The following is a 19,854-nucleotide window of genomic DNA, read 5'->3' as shown; positions in this document are numbered from 1 at the left end:
AATACAAAATTCATGACCTCCTTTTTTCTAACAGCTGCATAGTATTCCATTGTATAGATGTACCAAAGTTTCCTCAACCAGTTCTAGGGCATTCGGGTTTTTTCCAGATTCTGGCTATTGTAAACAGTGCTGCAATGAACATACATGTGCAAATGTCGTTTTGATTATATTTTTTTGCCTCTCTGGGATATATTCCCAGCAGTGGTATTGCTGGGTCAAATGGGAGCTCAATATCTAATTTTTTGAGAATCGTCCATATTGTTTTCCAGAAGGGCCGAACCAGTCGGCATTCCCACCAGCAGTGAAGAAGGGTCCCTTTCTCCCCACATCCTCTCCAACAGCGGTTGCTTTTGTTCTTTTGGATGTGTGCTAGTCTCTGTGGTGTGAGGTGGTATCTCATGGTTGTTTTGATCTGCATCTCTCTGATGATTAGTGATGTAGAGCACTTTTTCATGTGCCTTTTGGCCATTCGTATTTCTTCCTTGGTAAAGTTTCTGTTCATTTCTTCGCCCCATTTTTTGATGGGGTTGGATGTTTTCTTCTTGTAGAGTTCAACCAGTGCTTTATATACCATTGATATCAACCCCTTATCTGATGGGTATTGTGTAAATATCCTTTCCCATTCTATGGATAGTCTTTGTATTCTGGTCACTGTAACTTTTGCAGTGCAGAAGCTTTTTAGTTTAATGTAGTCCCATTTGTTGATCTCTGTTTTTACTAGATTGCTTAGTTCCGTGTCACCTTTGAAGATAACTTTATCTTCAATATCGTGGAGGGTTTTGCCGACCTTGTCTTCAATGTACCGTATGGTTCGTGGTCTAATGTTGAGGTCTTTAATCCATTTTGATCTGACTTTTGTGCATGGTGTCAGGTCAAGGTCTAAACCCATTTTTTTGCATGTGGTTGTCCAGTTGTGCCAGCACCATTTGTTAAAGAGACTTTCCTTGCTCCACTTCACATCTCTTGCTCCCTTATCAAAGATTAGATGGTCATACATTTGGGGTTGTGTGTAGGGATATTCCACCCTGTTCCATTGGTCTACGGCTCTGCCTTTGTTCCAGTACCATGCTGTTTTAATTGTTTCTGCTTTGTAGTAAAGTTTGAGGTTGGCATCCCCTGTTCTCTTTAGGTTTCACATGCACACGCACGCCTGCACGCGCGCACACACACACACACACACACAGACTCGCACTGCCCAGGGGCTACTCTGATCTGTGTTTGGGGGATGCTCCTGATTATACCCAGGTTCTGAGGCTTGAACCCGTGCTTTCTGCATGCAAAGTGTGTGCTCAGTTCACTGCACTATCTCCCTGATCCTCTACCGCATTTTTACCTGGTAACCTTGTTAGTCCTGGGTTAACTTATCAGGGGTCAGCTGACCTACGCTGATTAGAGTGTAGACTTAGGGTATCTGTTCCAGAAAGAGGCTGAGGTGAACAGAGTGTTGTGGGGTGGGCAATCAACAGTGCCCAGGTCTTTACAGCTGGAAGTATTCTCCCATGACCCAGACTTAATTAAGGAAGACATTTGTTTTGATAAGAGCTACTTTTGAAACAGTGGAGAGAAGAGAATTTTATTGAAACAACTGCCTTATCTTTGGGGGAATACCAAATTGTATTCCCATTTTGCATAATACTTCAAAATAAACAAGATAAATAGAAATACTATAGTGATAGAACAAAACTGTCATAAAAATATCAAGGAATATGTACATATATTGAGGTATGTTTGGTAAGTATGACTTCAGAGATACAGAACAACCTAAATAGTATAGCTCGCCATGTTTAAAAAAACCATGTTTTCAATGTCTATTCCAAAGAATATATCTTTAAGTTATCAAGAGTAGTTATAAAACTGTAAACACATTTGGGGCTGGAGCGATAGCACAGCAGGTAGGGCATTTGTCCTTGCACTCGGCCGACCTGGGTTCGAATCCCAGCATCCTATATGGTTCCCTGAGCACCGCCAGGAGTAATTCCTGAGTGAAGAGCTAGTAGTAACCTTGTGCATCACCGGGTGTGATCCAGAAAGAAAAAAAAAACCTGTAAAACGTTTAATATTATGATAAAAATGGTCACAAAAGAATATCTTTGATGGTCTACAAACAGTTGAAATAGCTTACCAGTCAAAGAATGTAAATAAAACCAAAAGAGGAAAAAGCACTTGTTCAGAAGATTTTTATCAAGAATGTGTGTGTACTACAAAACAGTTACAATAACTGTGATTCTTTTTTTTTTGCATCTCAATTCTAGAATATATGTCAAGAAATAACACCCCATAAATGCATAGAAACTGGAATAATGTTTTTAATGATGTTAGGACTTAATGCAGAGATCAAAGCACTTCAGAACTAGCATTTTCATCTAAATAAATATCTCTTGAGTTATTTGTTCTCAATCCTAAAAGCCATAAATTGATATATCACCTTGTCTTCTCATAGGTAATATAAACTTTAGTCTTTTTTTTAAAGAATGACACAAAACAAAAGCTCCCAAGGAAATGCATGAGTTTTTGATATATTTGGAAACTTCCATTGGTTCTGACCACAAGCAGGGTGAGGCTGTTTGGGTGTGGCAGGAAAAGGTGTTCATGTGAGCTGAGGGTACACTGATTCAGAACAGGCATTGTTATTGTGAGCTCATCACTATGTACTTATATAAGCAGCAGAGAGAGAGAGAGAGAGAGAGAGAGAGAGAGAGAGAGAGAGAGTATGCACGTGCACACAGGCACAAACATTTTAGGGGGAATAAGAAGTATTGGAGAGCAAAGGCATCAAAACATGATTTGAATTTCACCATTCAGTGGCAAAGGATGTAAAATGCTGGCTAGAAACTCGGCAGCTGGGCTCCTAGGAAATCTTCACTGGGGAAAGCCTTCTGCCAAAATAATAAGAGGGACAATTGAAGACCTCTTGTTAAAGATCAACTTTCCCATGAAGTAAAAAGAAAGCCAGGACCCTAAGACAAAAGACATGCATCTTAATCATGAATGTCATTCATAAAACACCCTTTGTCTATTCAGGGCGATTTTAGTCCTTAGCTCTGTGGGCCAAGAGCAGAAAAGAACAAGGAGGAATTTTTATCAAGTTACGCTTTCAATGAACTGAACTTTCTATGAAAGAATTCAAATCTACTTCATTCAGCACTGGATATTTCTTTTTTCTTAAAGCCAGGGTAGTTTTGTTTCTTAAGTTAGGGGTGATACTCAGTAAGCAATTTTCTAAACCACTCCAGAAAAGCGTTTTCTTAACTGATGATTTGTTAACTGTGTTCAATCCAGAAGAGGAGAAAAGGAAATTGAGATACTTAGTTTATTTTCTTTTCTTATTTGAAAAAAAAATAAGCATTATCTCTGCAGCAACAGGATTTTTTTTCTTTTTGAACTAGATCAATGCATTCAACTTTTGTCTACACTATGGAGTTATAAATCCTTGTGAGAGCTGAACACACCCTCCAGGCCAGCAAATGGCCAGGAGGAGAGACAAATCATTTGCAGGCACTAAGGTCTTCAATTACTAACTATGACCGTCTCTTTTCACCCCAGCTAAAGAATAAATGCATGTGCTTCAAAGATCCTCCAAAGCTATTGATCGGCAGCAGTGGATTAGGACCCCAGATACAAAGACAATGCTCACAAGACCAGTGAATTTATTCTAGAGGTTTTTCTCCCTCTAGGCATAAGCAAAGAAGTTTTGATCAAATATTTATTAGCTAAGCCTTTGACTGGCCTAAGCCTAGGAAAAGATAAAATAATTAAAGCAAGGATGGGTTTGCTCAGTGGAGCACTGCTGAAATATAAATTTCTACTCTGAATTTCACTAAGGAGTGTCCAAGCACCTCACTCCCTCTTGCTTCCGAGATGCTATATTTTGCAACTGTATTTGATCATGGAATTGCAGAGCGGCTCTTGAGTTTGGGAAGGAAGCATGTGACCCATGAGTCAGATTCTGAACTCGTGAAAAGGGTTATTTGATGAGATGAGATGATGCATGTGCTTGGTCATGCTTATTTCAGATTACAACAGAGGTTGAAGAAGAAGGGGCTGTAATCTTTTCTTTCCCAGTTGTGGAATTCAATCCATTAGCACTCTCCACCTATTTGCTGTTCCTCTGAAAGTCTTTCTCATTAGCACAACAGTCTAGCTCGGCCAACATTAAAGGCGGATAGCAGGGTCTCATTTGTAAATCTCTCAATGATTATCTTGAATATTATCCTTGTAGACATGAACCCACTCAACTCAAAAATAAGAGCTTGAATTCTGTAATTTGGTCACAGCCAATGGTTTTACTTATTTACATAGATAACAGTTTCAAAATTAAATAAATAGAGATCTGGATAGAAAAACAGCACAAAAAGTAGGATGTTTGGTTTTGTGACCCAAATCTCCAGGCTCTCACAGATTCAAGGATGGGCAACCTCCCTGCATCCCTCAGTTCTTCGGGGATCCTGGAGCTACGACAAGGAACTGCCTCTGGCACCATATTAGCTCATTAACTGGTCACAATCCAGAGACCCACAAGTAAATCTCAGAAGAGATCAACAAGCTGCAGAGATGCCTCCAGACCCCAAAGTCACCATCCAGTTAAAAATTTAACTCCAGTTGCATCGCCTTATTTAAAATTTTAGGATTCCTGGAGAGCGCAACATCTCATATTCTATACCACTGATGCACCAGGAGTATCACACTACATTGGGTGGAATGTAAAATAGAAGGCAACCAATCTCGGTTAAAAAATATTAGCATACAGGCTTAATCTGTAATAAATAACATGTTAGAAATCTCTTAGACAAAGGCTTAATGGTTCCAGGCTGAGATACAACAATCTCCACACACTTTCTTATAAGGAAATCTTTTTTGATCATTTTTAGTGAATTATTCATAAAAAGTAATGCACAATAAATTATTTAGGGCCTACTATTGGAACAGACTTGGATGGTAGTTGAGAAAATTCAAAATAATGGTGGTGGGAAGGTGTAATGGTGGTGGGTATTAAAATATTGAATGTAATAAATTATTGTGAACAACTTTTTTTAAAAAAGTAGGATGCTTTTCTCACTTGTGGTCAACCCAAGTTTGATGCCTGACACTACATATGGTCCCCAAGCCCCGCCAGGAGTGATCCCTGAGCACAGAGTCAGGGCTAAGGCCTGAGCACTGCCAAGTGTAGCTTCTGCCCTTCCTCTGGCAAAAAAAAAAAAAAGTTGAGTTTTAGAAGACAGTGACTCTACTTTTTAGGCATTATGATTCAAAGATTTATTTATACAAATTCTGAAAATGAGTATTTTCTGAAATCATTCCAGGTGACATTAATTTAGAATTGCTCCAGATCTAAATAGTATTTTACTGACCTGAGTGCATCAATTTGTCATATGAAGTGGCTCCAATGAAAATATGATTATTTAAAAGGAAGGTGTACATGTTCCATCCAGCCCAAATCAGTTGTACTTGGAGACAGGGGTGGATACTTTATTCTTTTTATATTTCTAGCTTCCATTCCCCTACCCACCCCCTGAGTGGAGATGGTTAGGTCATTGATGTGCGTATGTACAGCAAAGAGAATGGCTTGTACAAGTCCTGACTCAGTCTTTTTTTTTTCAGCCACCACAGCCCAGCCAGAGGATGACATTGTTACCACAGATATGGAAGGTGGCATGGAGACAACAGGTGCAGAAGATAATGCTGTGACGCCAGGGGCCACTGAAGAGCCCTCTGACTCTACGAGCTTACACAGTCTGGTGAGTGTCCTAGGAAGCCTTATCTAAAATTCGGTCTGGAGACATGCCATAGTATTCCAGGAGAAGATAGCTATACAGATGAATATGTAGACAGACAGACAGAGTGAATTTCATATATAAATATATTCTGTGTGAGTCACCATGCAAAGAAATTGGGGAGGATCAGGGAGATAGCTCAGTGGACCAAAGTGCATGCTTTGCATGCAGGAAGTATGAGTTGGATCCCTAGTACCACACAGAGCTCCAAGCACAGAACCGGAAGTAACTCCTGAGTATCTCCCAGTGTGACCCAAAAGCCAGAAAAAAGAAGAAAAAAGAGAGGGATTCTTATAAGGCTTGCAACAAAAGCCTTGTTTAATTTAATCCTTAATTTAACTAAATCCCTAATTTAATCAATTTAGCAGGTAGCTAGTATGGTGATCACAGATGATTTAAGACTGATGAGGAGGTAGGCTTTTAAATGTCTCATCTGCTATAGCCCAATATTCAATACAGTAAAAATCTAGACACTGCAGCACTATCCCTGCTATGAAAATTACAATGTGTCTTTTTTTGTGCTTGTCTTATATAAACGATTCATAAACACAGATTAGCATCTCATCCACAGACCACACTGGTATTATAGGCTAAGTAAGAATCTCAATGGACACATTCCTCATTGCATGGACTTTAATCAATCCACGAGTATCTCCAGCACCGACCTTAGGCAGCATTAAGCACCATGGAAGGTACTGGGAGACATTGAGGAACTATATAAGCCACACTGTCCACCTCAGAGGAGCTTATCATTTAATTAGTGACTGGAACAGACCTTCCTATTTGACCCCATTGCACCTCATTCCCCCTCACTTTATCTTAGTCATGTTAGTCCTTCTGACTAAGGCTCATGTTACCACTTAGACATTTTTTCTTTTGCTTCATACACTCCCCAGAGCTTCCCACAGCTGATTTATCAAACTTAAAGCATTTTCAAATTCAAATTCTAGAATTCTCAAATTCAAATGTTATCTCTGAGTCTTACAGTCATGCTGACCTTACTACCACCATTTCCATACTAGAATTACTCTCTAGCCCAGAGGTTAACAAACTACCACGAGATTTGACCCCCTGCCTATTTTTGTAAATTAAGTTATTTTGGTTTTGGTTTTCATGTCTTGTTCTGGGAATTGACTCCAGAGCCTCACACGTGTGAAACATCCACTTTACCACTGAGTCACACATCCCTGGTCCTGTAAATTATGTTTTATTGGAAGACAGCCATGTCCATTCCTCTGAGAATTGTCTGTAAGGCTTGTCTGTGCTTTCAGACTGAGGGTAGAGTAGGGTAGTGTGTTACAACAGAACTCAGTGGTCTCTAATGCTGAATATATTCATCCTTTGACTTCTACAGTATTTTACCAACCCCTGCTCCTAACTTAATTCCCTCCAAAGCACTCAAGGTTATCTAAACTTACTTTTTTGCTTTATTTATCGAATATTCACAGCTTCCACACTTCCCAAATGTAAATTTCAAGAGGAGAAGGAATTCGTAATACATTAAATCCCCACGGTCTGGAAACTTAAGGGCATAGTAGTAGGTACTCATTAGCATATTTTATTGTGTTAAAATATAACAAGCACTGTATCATTTTGGGAGTTGACTCCAAATCACAGCTCAAAGGCACTGGAGGCTTTTCCCAGCAATATTCTTCAGTGCCTGGGTTCAGGATCATTCTGGGCCACCAGGACTATTGCTGGAGCAATAGCACAGCAGGTAGGGCGTTTGCCTTACACACGGCCGACCTGGGTTCAATTCTTTCGTCCCTCTTGGAGAGCCCAGCAAGCTACCGACAGTATCCCACCTGCACGGCAGAGCCTGGCAAGCTCCCCGTGGTGTATTGTATATGCCAAAAACAGTAACAAGAAGCCTCACAATGAAGATGTTACTGGTGCCTGCTTGAGCAAATCAATGAGCAACGGGATGACCAGGACTATTGGTGTTGGGGTGGGGGTGGGAGTGATGTATACTGCCTGGGATAAAATTTGGCATCTTATGCATGATAGACATGAACATACACTGCAGCCCTTTAACCTATCTCCTCAAACCTGAAATTTACTACTTTAAGTGTATAGTTAAGTTACAGTGCTGTTCAGTTATTCCCCTTGTAGAACTGGTCTCCAGAATTTTTTAATCTTGCAAATCTGAAGTGTGGTACCATTAAACAACTTAACGTTTCCTTCCTCCTCCAGCACCTGTGCACTATCATTCTACTTTCTATCTCTATAATACTGACCACTCTAAGTATCTTGTCTGATGGAATCTACTATATTACAGTAATGTCTCCTGGCAATTATAATGTCCTCAATTTTAGGATGTTGTAGAATTACCTTTTTTTTTCCCCAAGAAGACCAAGTAATATTCCATTTTGTGTATATACCATACTTTGCATATCCATTCCTCTGTAATATGTGGTTTGGGTTATTTCCATCTCATTATTATGAGTAATGCAGATATAAACATGGATGTGCAAATACTCCTTTCAGATTCTGCTTTCAATACTTTTTGTACATATACCCAAATGTTGGATTGCTAGATCTTATGATAGTTCCATTTCTCTCATTCTTGCTCACTTGCTTGCTTTATCACTCTCTCTTATTCTCTTTCAAGTCTTGCTTGTTAACTGTGTGAATTTGAGCAAGAGGGATTAGTTAATCTTGTTCTATACCTTGTTCATACTATAATACCTACTTAATAAGATATTTTTGGATTCCATAGGAGGTGTTTAGAAGATTTGGCATATAATAATCTCTCAATAAAGATACCTATTATTCTCACTGGATAAGGCATTACATCATGTAGTAATACATCATATGTGCCAAGTAAATAGTACAGGAAAAAGTGTGATCCAAGTTCAAGAGAGAGAGAGAGAAAAACTGAACCCAGTGACCCACATTTTCTAAAGAATTAAGATAATAGGAAATTGCCATACTAACCACTTGGTTTTTATTTATGGCAGAAGATATTTAAACATTATGGTTATTTCTGTTTTACCTCCTTTACATTTCTACTAGGTAACAAGTACAGAGAGCATAACTGACATGCACGTAGAAGACCAGTCAACTGTAGAAGTTACAACTCCGGCTCAAGAAGAAAGCCAGACCACCACAACCATGAGTATGGCCACTAGTCACAGTTACCCCACAGGTAAGAAAACTAGTTGTCACAAAAAAGGTTTATTTTATGTTGCATAATCAGTGTGTTTCAAATAATATATGAACAAATACAATGGTCATTAGGATATACTTTGGCATGCAAGTGCAAATGATGATCCAAACTTTATGTGGCGGGGTCAAGATTCAATTCATTTAAAGAACAGCATAAACTCAGCCAAAATGCATAAATCTTAGTCAATTTTATATTAATATTTAACATCTTATATTTAATTAATATATCTTTGCACCTGATGCTTAAAAAAGTATTATAAACTACTGTAAACTTTACCTTTATTTATTTATTTGTTTGTTTGTTTGTTTGTTTGGTTTTTGGGTCACACCCGGCCATGCACAGGGGTTACTCCTGGCTCATGCACTCAGGAATTACTCCTGGTGGTGCTTGGGGGACCATATGGGATTCTGGGATTTGAACCCGGGTTGGCCACATGAAAGGCAAACGCCCTACCCTCTGTGCTATTGCTCCAGACCCTTTATTTTGGTTTTGTGGTCCCAAAACCAAAAGAAAGAAATAGTTTATCATTCTAGAGCTTTCTTTATAAATATCAAGAAATGTGTTTAGGATTAAAATAAACTGTACCTTATACTGTAGTTGATAGGGATAGTGAATAAAAGGAACTAATACTCAAAAACTGTTATGACTTTTGCTAATTTTGGAATTTTATATAATCTTAAAATTATATAACTTATCTATATAGTTGTTTACATCTTTAAATAAATGTAAGCAGAGTCACCTTGACTAAAGCAATGTTTCCTAAAGTCAGTTGTTTAGCTGAACACCTGGAAAGTTGTTCTTTATTGTTCAGTATATGTTTTCAGACCCAATGACCAATCAGGTTTTTAAAATTCTATGACATTCCTGAACATTTTAATGCATATTTATATGTCTATGTTTATATTTATAGCAACATTTCCACAATAGTTAAAATGTATATGTATGCAATGGAACATTATGTAACTGTATCACTGTATCACTGTCATCTTTTTTGTTCATCGATTTTCTCGAGCAGGCACCAGTAATGTCTCCATTGTGAGACTTCTTACTATTTTTGGCATATCAAATAAGTCACGGGTAGCTTGCCAGGCTCTGCTGTGTGGGCGGGATACTCTCAGTAGCTTGCCGGGCTCTTCAAGAGGGGTGGAGGAATCGAACCCGGGTCTACTGCGTGCAAGGTAACCAACCACCTTACCCACTGTGCAGCTGATCAATAGGAACATTTATTTATTATTATTGCATCAAAATAATATTGATTTAAATTTTTTGCTAAACACCCTGTAATCTTTGGGATTACAGCAAGCACCATGGGAAGAAGAAAACAGACTTTCTCTTCTGTATAAATTATTATAGGACCAAAAAGAAGTGTCAGAGATTGGGTTCAGAGACCTTTTGGGGTTTTTTTTTTAGTCTCTTTAGAGGTGCTTGGGGATTGCTTCCAGCGGTACATGGGGGACCTGTGGTGCTGAGGATTGTACTTGGGCTTTGAGCCCTGCAAAGAGGCTTTTGATTGGGTCTTTTTCTTTCTTTCTTTCTTTCTTTTTGCTTTTTGGGTCACACCCAGAGATGCTCAGGGGTTACCCCTGGCTTTGCACTCAGGAATTACTCCGGGCGGTGCTAGGGGACCATATGGGATGCCGAGAATTGAACCCAGGTCAGCTGCGTGCAAGGCAAATGCCCTACCCAATGTACTATTGCTCCGGCCCCAGATTGGGTCTTTTAATGCAATGAAAAGGAAAGTAACAACTAATATATGTTAATAGATATCTCTACCTGTTAGTATTGTTTATAAATAGCATGGGGAAAGAAGGAATTAATTGGAGGGCTGGAGAGATAGCACCTGGGGTACTACCTTGCTGTGGCCAACCACAGTTTGATTCCTGGCACCACGCAGTCCCCTGGAGTGACCCTGAACAAAGCCAAGAATAGTCCCTGAACACCAGTGAACAGCACCCAAATACCTTTCCTCCCAAAGAATTAACTAAAAATTAAAATACACAACCCTACTCGCACCAAAATATTTTGTACAAATTGAGCCATCAGCCAAACAGGACTTAAGAAATGGAGTTATAATGAATATACATAAAACTGCCATTTAAAACACATAAGTAAGGTCTAACAGATAATAAAATTCACATAGTTTAAAGTACAGATATTGGTGATTTTTTTTGGATCCGAAACAAGATATGGAACATTTCCATAATATCAGCTCTCTCTCATTGTTCTTTTAAAATCTTGGTTCTACAAAAGGGAAGACCCTGCTACAGTGGCTGGGGGGGGGGGATTGGGGAGGGTGGGAGGGATGCTGGGTTTATTGGTGGTGGAGAATAGGCACTGGTGAAGGGATGGGTTCTCGAACTTTATATGAGGGAAACATGAGCACGAAAATGTATAAATCTGTAACTGTGCCCTCAAAAAAAAGTTTATAAGATAATTCAGTCATAAGAAAATAAAATAAAATAAAATGAAAAAAAATCTTGGTTCTAAATCTATAAATTAAGATAGCATTTTTTTTCTTTCAGCTTTTAAGAGCTAAAAAAGCCCACTGCTTAAGATTTAGAAATTTAGGGGTTCACTGTAACACGGCAACTCCTGAACTTCCTATCTTTTCTCTGCTTTTGTGAGTTATAAGGAATTAGAAGAAAATTAGAAAGAAAATAACCTCTGAAAGTGACATTCTATCCCCATGCTGTCTGAGTACCTTACAGGGATCATTAACGCCAGGGAACACAGTGTTAAACGTTGCTTGAAATAGAAGGTTTAATTATTTGGGGGAGGCACCCCCAGCTTTACTCAGAGTTTACTCCTGGCTCTGTGCTTAGGGATCACTCTCGATGGCCTCGGGGGACCATATTGGGTACTGGGGATCAAACCTAGGTTAGCCGCTTTTAAGGCAAGTGTCATACACACTGTATCATCTCTGTGCATTATTTGAACTTTAAAGGGCATAAAATTATGACATGTGCTACAATATGGTAAACCTTGAAGACATTGTGCTAAGTGAAAATTATGCTAAGAGAACATAAGCCATTCGCCAAAAGATAAATACCATTTAACAGCACTTAGATGAGGTACATAATGCTGTCAAATTCAGACACAGACGATAGAAGTGTAGTTTCCAGAGACTAGGCAGTAGGGAGTTATTATTTAATGAGTATAGATTAAAAAGTTCTGCAAGAAAAGAGTTTGGGAGATAGATGGTAGTGATGATTGCATAACAGCATGGATGTGCTTAATACCACTGGACAGTATACTTAAAAATGGTGGTGATAATCAATTTTGTGCCATGTATATTTTTACCACATGAGATTAAGATAGTTTTATAAAGTGCTTTGAAAATAGAGTAGTGGTCAATCCAAGATAACAAAAATAGCTAACATTTATATACAACTGAGAAACATATTGCTAAGCATGCAAAGAATCAACAATATAATTGATTATTTGAAAGTATTTAAAATTTGTATAATTGATGATGTGGAAGATGAACTGACAGCTAGCAATGAGAAGAAAATGGAGACTTCCAGGTTGACTTGTCTTTTCTTTTTCCTTTAATCCAGCCAGGCACGTCACTACTCTAAATAAATAAGTCATTCTCAGTTACTTGGAAATAGTCATATAGTTATTCTTCTGTCCTTTCCCCTGCCCCACTATGTGATAATAATTGTTATATGATCCATTCCTATTTCAGACGTCATTGTCCCAAGAAATTTTCACTTGTGACTTGAAATTAATTACAAATATTTGATTTTTTAGAGTTAATTCTATTAGTCCAGTTCTTTTCCAAGAAAAACCCAAGGTCATTGATGGTCACAGCTGTAATTTATTCTCATGGTCACAGCCAATGTAACTGGGAGGGACTTAGGGATCTGTCTAGGATTAAAATCTTTTTTTCTTTTTTTTTTTTGCTTTATGGGTCACATCCAGAGATGCATAGGGGTTACGTCTGGCTCTGCACTCAGGAATTACTCCTGGTGGTGTTCAGGGGAATCAAACATGGGTCGGGCTCGTGCAAGGAAAACGCCCTACTCTCAGTGCTATTGCTCCAGCACCCCAGGACTAAAATCTTTTAAGTTAGTAATGAATATTCCACAAACTTATTTTTATTATATATTTTTCTAGTCAATGCAATTTTTGATGGTAATAATGATATGTTATGAGCATCCATCTTGTTAGTAAGCTATCTATGCTTGTAGTTACCAGGAATAATTTTAAGGGAATTCATTCTATCTCATCTTGGTTCTGGCAAAGACCCAGACCTAGTAGCCCTCCAGCATGGTTTAATGGTAGGAAAGCACTGTCTATTTGAGTTTTCAGAGAACTCAAGTAGTCAGTTCCAGAGCCATGTGTTCAGATTACCCAGGGAAAGCTTTATTCAATGACTCTACTCTGAAGTTGTTTTGAAAAGATTCCCTCTTGGGGCTGGAGCAATAGCACAGCGGGTAGGGCGTTTGCCTTGCACGAGGCCGACCCAGGTTCGATTCCCAGCATCCCATATGGTCCCCTGAGCACCGCCAGGGCTTAATTCCTGAGTGCAGAGCCAGGAGTATCCCCTGTGCATCGCCAGGTGTGACCCAAAAAGCAGAAAAGAAAAGAAAAGAAAAGAAAAGAAAAGAAAAGAAAAGATTCCCTCTTTTGAAAGAGATATGACGCAAAAAGTATGGTTTCTTTCCTGCCCAGCCATTGGAAAAACTAAACATCTTGTTAATAATGATGGGCTGTTCAGCATTGAGTAGGAAAGTTATCAAGAATTGGTGATATTTTGCTGTTGTATACTAAGATTCTAGGAGAGGGCCCATATTCATTGTCTAATTAAATAAAGGCAGCTTGACTTTTCCTTCATCAATCAACAGATAAATATTACCTTAAATGTTAAGGACTTCAAAAATTATGTTGCTTGAAGAAAAAAAATTTAATCTGCATTTTTCTCATATTGTACAATATTACAGTATTGCTTTCAAAATTAAAATCTTTCAAAATAAACCTCATCATCGTAGGTGAATTTTTTGTTTTCTTGAATTGAAAGAATCATCAACCTTAGATTCTCTTGTTACCTTAACCTCTGACCATTTATTTAATTCTCTGTAGTTTAGTTTTTTTTCCCAAAGTAGATGAGAAGACATCATAAACAAAAGTACTCTGGACTCATAGGTGTATAAAAATATTCAGTAATAATGGTTTTGAAAACAAGATCATGTCAGAGCTTGCTTTTTAAAAATCCCCTGATTCCATGTGTTTGAGAAATTATCCTTTTTGCTTTGTGTTTTCCTACCTTCCGTCTAGGGTAAATTAATCTTTTGCCAATTATCAAATTATAGTTATTAAATCCTATTAAGTCTATCACAACATTTTTTTCTTTACAGAGAAAGTGGATGAAGAGACAGAGACGACTGTTGAGAAAGGTAAGCTTGATTGGGGTATGAAAATAGTCCTTGAGGGATTAAAAAAGTTTCTTTGAACCTTATGTTTACGAACCTTATATTTTGAACCTTATTTATGATGAATAACAAAAGCAGACTACATAACCCTCTGAGAATAGGTTTTAAACCTCCTGTGTGACATAGAGGAGACTTGCCTGGGTCTGAAAATGGGCAAACCACAATGAGTCCATTCACTTGCTAAGTTATGGGAAATGGTATCTTATCACAATATATTTTTTATGAATAATGAAAGTTAGGGCTAATTTATAGTGAATGGTTAAGTTTCCAGTATGAATACTATACTGATAGACTCTGAGATTCAGAAATCACTTCATTCACAAATTGCTATTAGATTGACCCAGAGTTTCTCTTCTTTTAAGAGAACTTTCCTGGGATTCAGGAGAAACCACAAAGAACATTATTTTCTGTTTATTGGAGCCATTGATATTGTTTGTAATGACTGTAACATTTCATTCAAGATATATTATTTATCTGAAGCTTCTATTTTTTTTCTCCTCTCATTTAGATGGCTTGGCGACAGTGACCCTGATTGGAATCATAGTTGGGGTCTTACTAGCCATTGGATTTATCGGTGGGATCATCTTTGTGGTTGTGAGAAAAATGTCAGGAAGGTACTCGTAAGTAAATCACTTAGCTGCTTATGGCAGGGAAATGAAAGTTGTCCTTTCTAGTGCTTAAATGTTGGGACTAATAGAAAACTCTAGTAAAGATCATGTTCTCAAGCCCCCTTCCTCTGTAAGTTTCTCAAGTTTCTATGGAAGAATGGGTATCTACTTGGGCCTTAGAAATTTCCAAGTAAAGTGTCTGAATTAGTCAGACAAGGCTCTTTCATTGACTTCTGTTGAAATCTGCCCAATTTGACCTCTAGTCTTAATTTGTCAGCCAGCTGGACTTGACGGAAAATCCCAATCAAGTTTAAACCGATACTTAATCATCCTGATCCCCGAATAACTTTTGCAGAGCCTAAGCCCCATTTTCGTGATAAATTCTGCTGGTGATGGGATCTTTTTACACACACACACACACACACACACACACACACACACACACACACACACATATACACACACATTGCTTTCAACATAGTGATGAAGGGAGTTCCTTAAGAATTCAGAACATTTGAATTCAGTTAGAAGAAACCCTCTTACTTCTGTTGAAGAGTTGATGCATGTGACTGGTATTGGGAGGGAGGAGAGTGGAAAGAAGACAAATACATGCTATGCCACTGGTGTGGAGTTGCCTAGGGAATACAACTACCATCACAGATGTCTGTGTTTAGAAATTCCTGGGAAATGTGAACCCAGTTTTATGAGGACCAGATCTGGAGGAAGAAAAAGGAGAAGAGAGAATCAGGCCCCAGAGCTGGAAGACATTTACTTTGCTTTGTTTTGTTTTGTTTGTTCAGGGATCACATGTGGTGGTGTTCAGGTGTTTTAGTTCTGTTCTCAAAGGTTACTCCCCAAAGTGTTCAGGGAACCAGGAAGCACCAGGAATTGAACCTGAACCTCCTGTCTACAAAGCAGGTGTTCCAGCCCCTTGTGCCATTTCTCCAGCCCCAAGAACTGGAGGACTTAAACCAAGGACAATAGGAATTTTGACTCACAGAATTATCATTCACCATGTCAGTAAAAGAAGTGACAATTGCCTTTCTCTGTTTTCACAGGCCCTAAAGAGCTGAAGGATTGTGCCCTTCAACCAACATATTTAAAAAACCATTTTCTTCAACTCTCCTCATCCCTGAGAATGCGGGAGAAGATGACCCATGGAAATGCTTGCCCCTCCCTCAAAATCCATGGTGATCCCTCCTCTTGCCAAAAGTAACCGAAGGAAAGATAATTCGCCAGACTTGCTCCTCTAAGCATTTGTCTTTTGAAACTTTTTTTAAATAAAAATTTTGTAAAAGATGATTTAAAAGGCAGAATGCATAGAAAATGGGGTAAAACTCTGTAAATTGATTTATAACTAAGATTAGACAATATAATTCAATGTTTAATCATGTCTTCATTCTGACCATTCTGTTATTGCTAAAATGCAAAGGAATCTGGAAATATTTATATAAATGGTGTCCTTGAGTCTAGTGCTTTGTCAGTAAATGGCATAAGCATTTTGCAATGTCTGATCTCTTGAAATGTACACATTCCAGTCGCGTTTACTCTATTTTTGAAGTCTCATTTGGTGTAAATAATCAAGCAGAAAAATCTAAACTTGGATAATATATAACGAGCAACCGTCTTCCATTGGTCAGGATAAATCACTTCAAAGGCATCCATTTGGGGCCATAAACAGGAAATCGATACTTTGGAGGAAACTTTTTGTTTTCACAACAAGGCCACATGGCGGTCTCTAGACTTGCTTTACTGCTGTCTCCAGTGATGATTTGATGAATCAGAGGTTTGCTCACTGCTCCCCTCTCTGTTTCCCTCACATCACCAGGATCTACAACTCAGGGGGCCTCTGGCTTTCTTTCCAATGCTGTAAGTCCTTTAGATTTTGTTCTAGAATGTGGACAGCTCAGTCCTGAATGCCAGGGAGGTCGTTGGAGACCCCCATATTGTCACAAACGCTCAAGTGTTCCAAAAATCTAGAGCCATGGTGGTGCCCAAACAGAAACAGGATGTGTGCCTCTCACATGAGGGATAGAATTTACTAGTTGTCAGACATACACTTCTTGCCATAGAGAAAAGATATGGGAAGCAAAAATAAATTTGTAAAATACTAACTTTAGAGCAGCTTCATTTAGAAACTTGATTTTAAAATAAAAGTTATTCCCGGTCTAAATGATAAACCACACATTTCGGGGGAGTCATAATTCAAAAGATCTAAATAAAGCAGCACACTGCTATTCTGTATGGGTACCATCCAATATGGGGTATCGTGCATCCCTTCTCCTTGTCCCCAGAGATCAATTGAGTTCTTTTTCCAACACAACAAGTGTTTCCATTGAGGAGATGCTTTATCATGATTGTGGCTATGTAAATCTGATAACTTCTGAATTTTTGTGGTTTATGCTACAGAGTGTAATATAAGACCAGTCAGAAAGTATTGACTGTTCCTCCCATTTTGTGCATTAATAAGTGGATGTTGTATGTCCTTGGGCCACCCTCGTCCACCTGGACCTCCAACCCAAGTTCCGTATTTGAATATAACTGATCGAGAGAAGGGATTTCGAAGAATTATCTGAGTTAAAGATCCTTGTGTTTCATCAGATTCCTGAACAGGTGTTAGGAATAATGTTCACTTCATCTTTCTGATTCGTCACACCCCTGCCCCACCCCCTGTTGTGAAAATACTAGTTCAGCCCAAGTCGTACACTGGACCCACTCACTGCCTGCTGGGACGGGACTGTGGGTTTCTTGGTCACATCTGTGTTGGTGCTCAATACAGTGTAGACATGTTTTAAAATAAAACAGATGACAGTGTATAACCATGAGTCAAGTCTTTGTTTGGAAATCGTCATTCAGTCTGGGTCATGCGTTGTCTCTCAGTGTGACAATACATCATGCCTGCATCTGTTTCTTGACCTGATTGGAAGTGAATTCTGAATGGTTATAAGGCAGTACAACCAGGGAAAAGAAAAGAAACTACACCTTCGGCCAAAGCAGAGGGGCTCCAGTCAAGTGAAGGAATGGGAAAAGAAAGTATGTGGCACTTGAGGCCTTCAGTACTCTTTCCACGAAGGATCAAAAAGGTTTGGCTTGACTTCTGATGTCTCTGTACTGGAGGCTGGGGCGAAGTGAGGGAGCAATTAGACCTTACTGATGCCAGTTCTCCCTGAGAAACCAACCTCAGGCAAAGACTTGGATTATAAGAGCAGAAAATAATGACCCCCATGTAAAGGGGTACTCCTTTGCTTTGGGACTGGGTAGCACATCTCTTCAAATGTTCTGGACAGGAGCTGGAGCTATAGTACAGTGGGTAGGGCATTTCCCTTGCACGTGTGGCAGACCCTGGTTCAATTCCCAGCATCCCATATGGTCCCCCAAGCACCGCCAGGAGTAAATCCTGAGTGCAGAGCCGACCCCTGTGCATTGCCAGTGTGACTCAAAAAGAAAAAAAAAAGTCCAGGATATCTCACTATTCCTTGGATCTTTAGCTATAAATGTTCTTCATGGTACATGGGCCAGGTCCTCTGTTTCTGTACCCTTCCCTTTCTGACCCTGCCTCCCACCACATGGCTCCACGTGGAATCCAGTACCTCCGAGTCTCCTGGCTAACTCCTTCCTCAGTCATAAAGGTTAGATGCTAGAAGCGAGAGCCATGAGCATGATGCCTTCCACATAACAAACTTACCGTTTTGTTGCTCCATTAGGATTGTTGAATTTTCCAGATGTCAGAAATCTTATGTGTTCCTTACATAAGTGGTGAAACGCAGTGGAAAAAACACAGAAATTATACCTCTTGCTGCTTTAAGGCTGCAACCCCTCAGATGGACATTCGTGAGATGTTTTGAAAAGTGCCTCGGTTAAAGCTAAAAGCTAGCCACATTCATTGAGTCTCACAGACCAAGAAAGAGAACAAGGGCCTCAGCTAAATCAAGTGTAAACTTATATTTCTTTACTCATCACTCACAGATGACCTCAATGGAGTTAATGGAACTGTCTAGGGCATTTGGGGTTTTAAAAAAATGGCTCTAATAAAACTTCCACCAGAGACATCTAGGGACTGGTAATGTGCAGTTGGAGCTATGTCATATTGGAAACTATTTGAACCCCTATTTTGGCGATTTTGTTTTGTTTTTAGGCCACACCTAATTATGCTCAGGAGGGCATATTGGGTGCCGGGGATTAAACCCAGGTCAGTCACATGCAAGGCAAATGTCCTACCTGCTGTACTATCTCTATGGCCCCTGAACCCCTACTTTTTTTCTTTCAAACTGGGAGAACCAATTAAATGCAGGATTTCATTCATTCTGCTTCCTGGACTAATTTTAATGAATAGACAAGGAGTAACTCAGTAACTCAAATCTTTGCTGTCTTCACATTCATGTCAATTTTTTTTTTAATTCAGGGCATGGAGCTGCTTGTGACAAATATTTTGAGAAACAATAATACATACTTTAAAAGTTTAACTTTCTCTTTTTAAAATAACAAGCAAAACAAGTCTTCTACCACTTGGTATGGTCAGTTATAGCCCAACACATATTTTGATTTTAAAGTATTTTAATTTTTTGTTGGTTTGTTTGTTTGAGGTTCCACGCTCAGGGTTTACTCCTGGTTCTTCATTCAGTAACCACTCCTGGGAGTTCTCGGGGGATGCTGGGGATTGAAACCATGTTGACTGCGTGCAAGGCAAACAAGTGCCCTACCTGCTGTGCTATCACTCTGGCCACTAGCACTTTCAATTTTTGTGGAATAAAAAAAGGTATTAATCTCAGGCCTCACACACACACACACACACACACACACACACACACACACAAGATAAGTGCTCAGTGTGCCACTGAGCGTAATCCTCAGGCCCCAACTTTTTAATATTT

General features: G+C 39.0%; 1 protein-coding gene across 3 annotated transcripts in view; it reads left to right on the top strand.

Annotated features, from left to right (window-relative positions):
• The window catches only part of PDPN (podoplanin), a 36,834-nt gene extending 19,038 nt beyond the window's left edge, over positions 1-17,796 (top strand). The window contains exons 2-6 of one of the 3 annotated variants that reach the window (XM_055140271.1): positions 5,599-5,735; positions 8,787-8,919; positions 14,301-14,339; positions 14,884-14,989; positions 16,042-17,796. In XM_055140271.1, the coding sequence (XP_054996246.1) occupies positions 5,599-5,735; positions 8,787-8,919; positions 14,301-14,339; positions 14,884-14,989; positions 16,042-16,048 (422 nt within the window). In that variant the 3' untranslated portion in view covers positions 16,049-17,796. Of the gene's footprint in view, positions 1-5,598; positions 5,736-8,786; positions 8,920-14,300; positions 14,340-14,883; positions 15,000-16,041 lie in introns of those variants that run through there. The other 2 variants (XM_055140270.1, XM_004603649.3) reach the window with 2 other exon arrangements.
• The last annotated feature ends 2,058 nt before the right edge of the window (positions 17,797-19,854 follow it).

The sequence above is a fragment of the Sorex araneus genome, chromosome 5 (assembly GCF_027595985.1).
Source record: "Sorex araneus isolate mSorAra2 chromosome 5, mSorAra2.pri, whole genome shotgun sequence".
In the NCBI taxonomy this organism is placed as follows: domain Eukaryota; kingdom Metazoa; phylum Chordata; class Mammalia; order Eulipotyphla; family Soricidae; genus Sorex; species Sorex araneus.
Note: the sequence above shows the minus strand (reverse complement) of the source record. Positions and strands in the feature narration are given on the sequence as shown.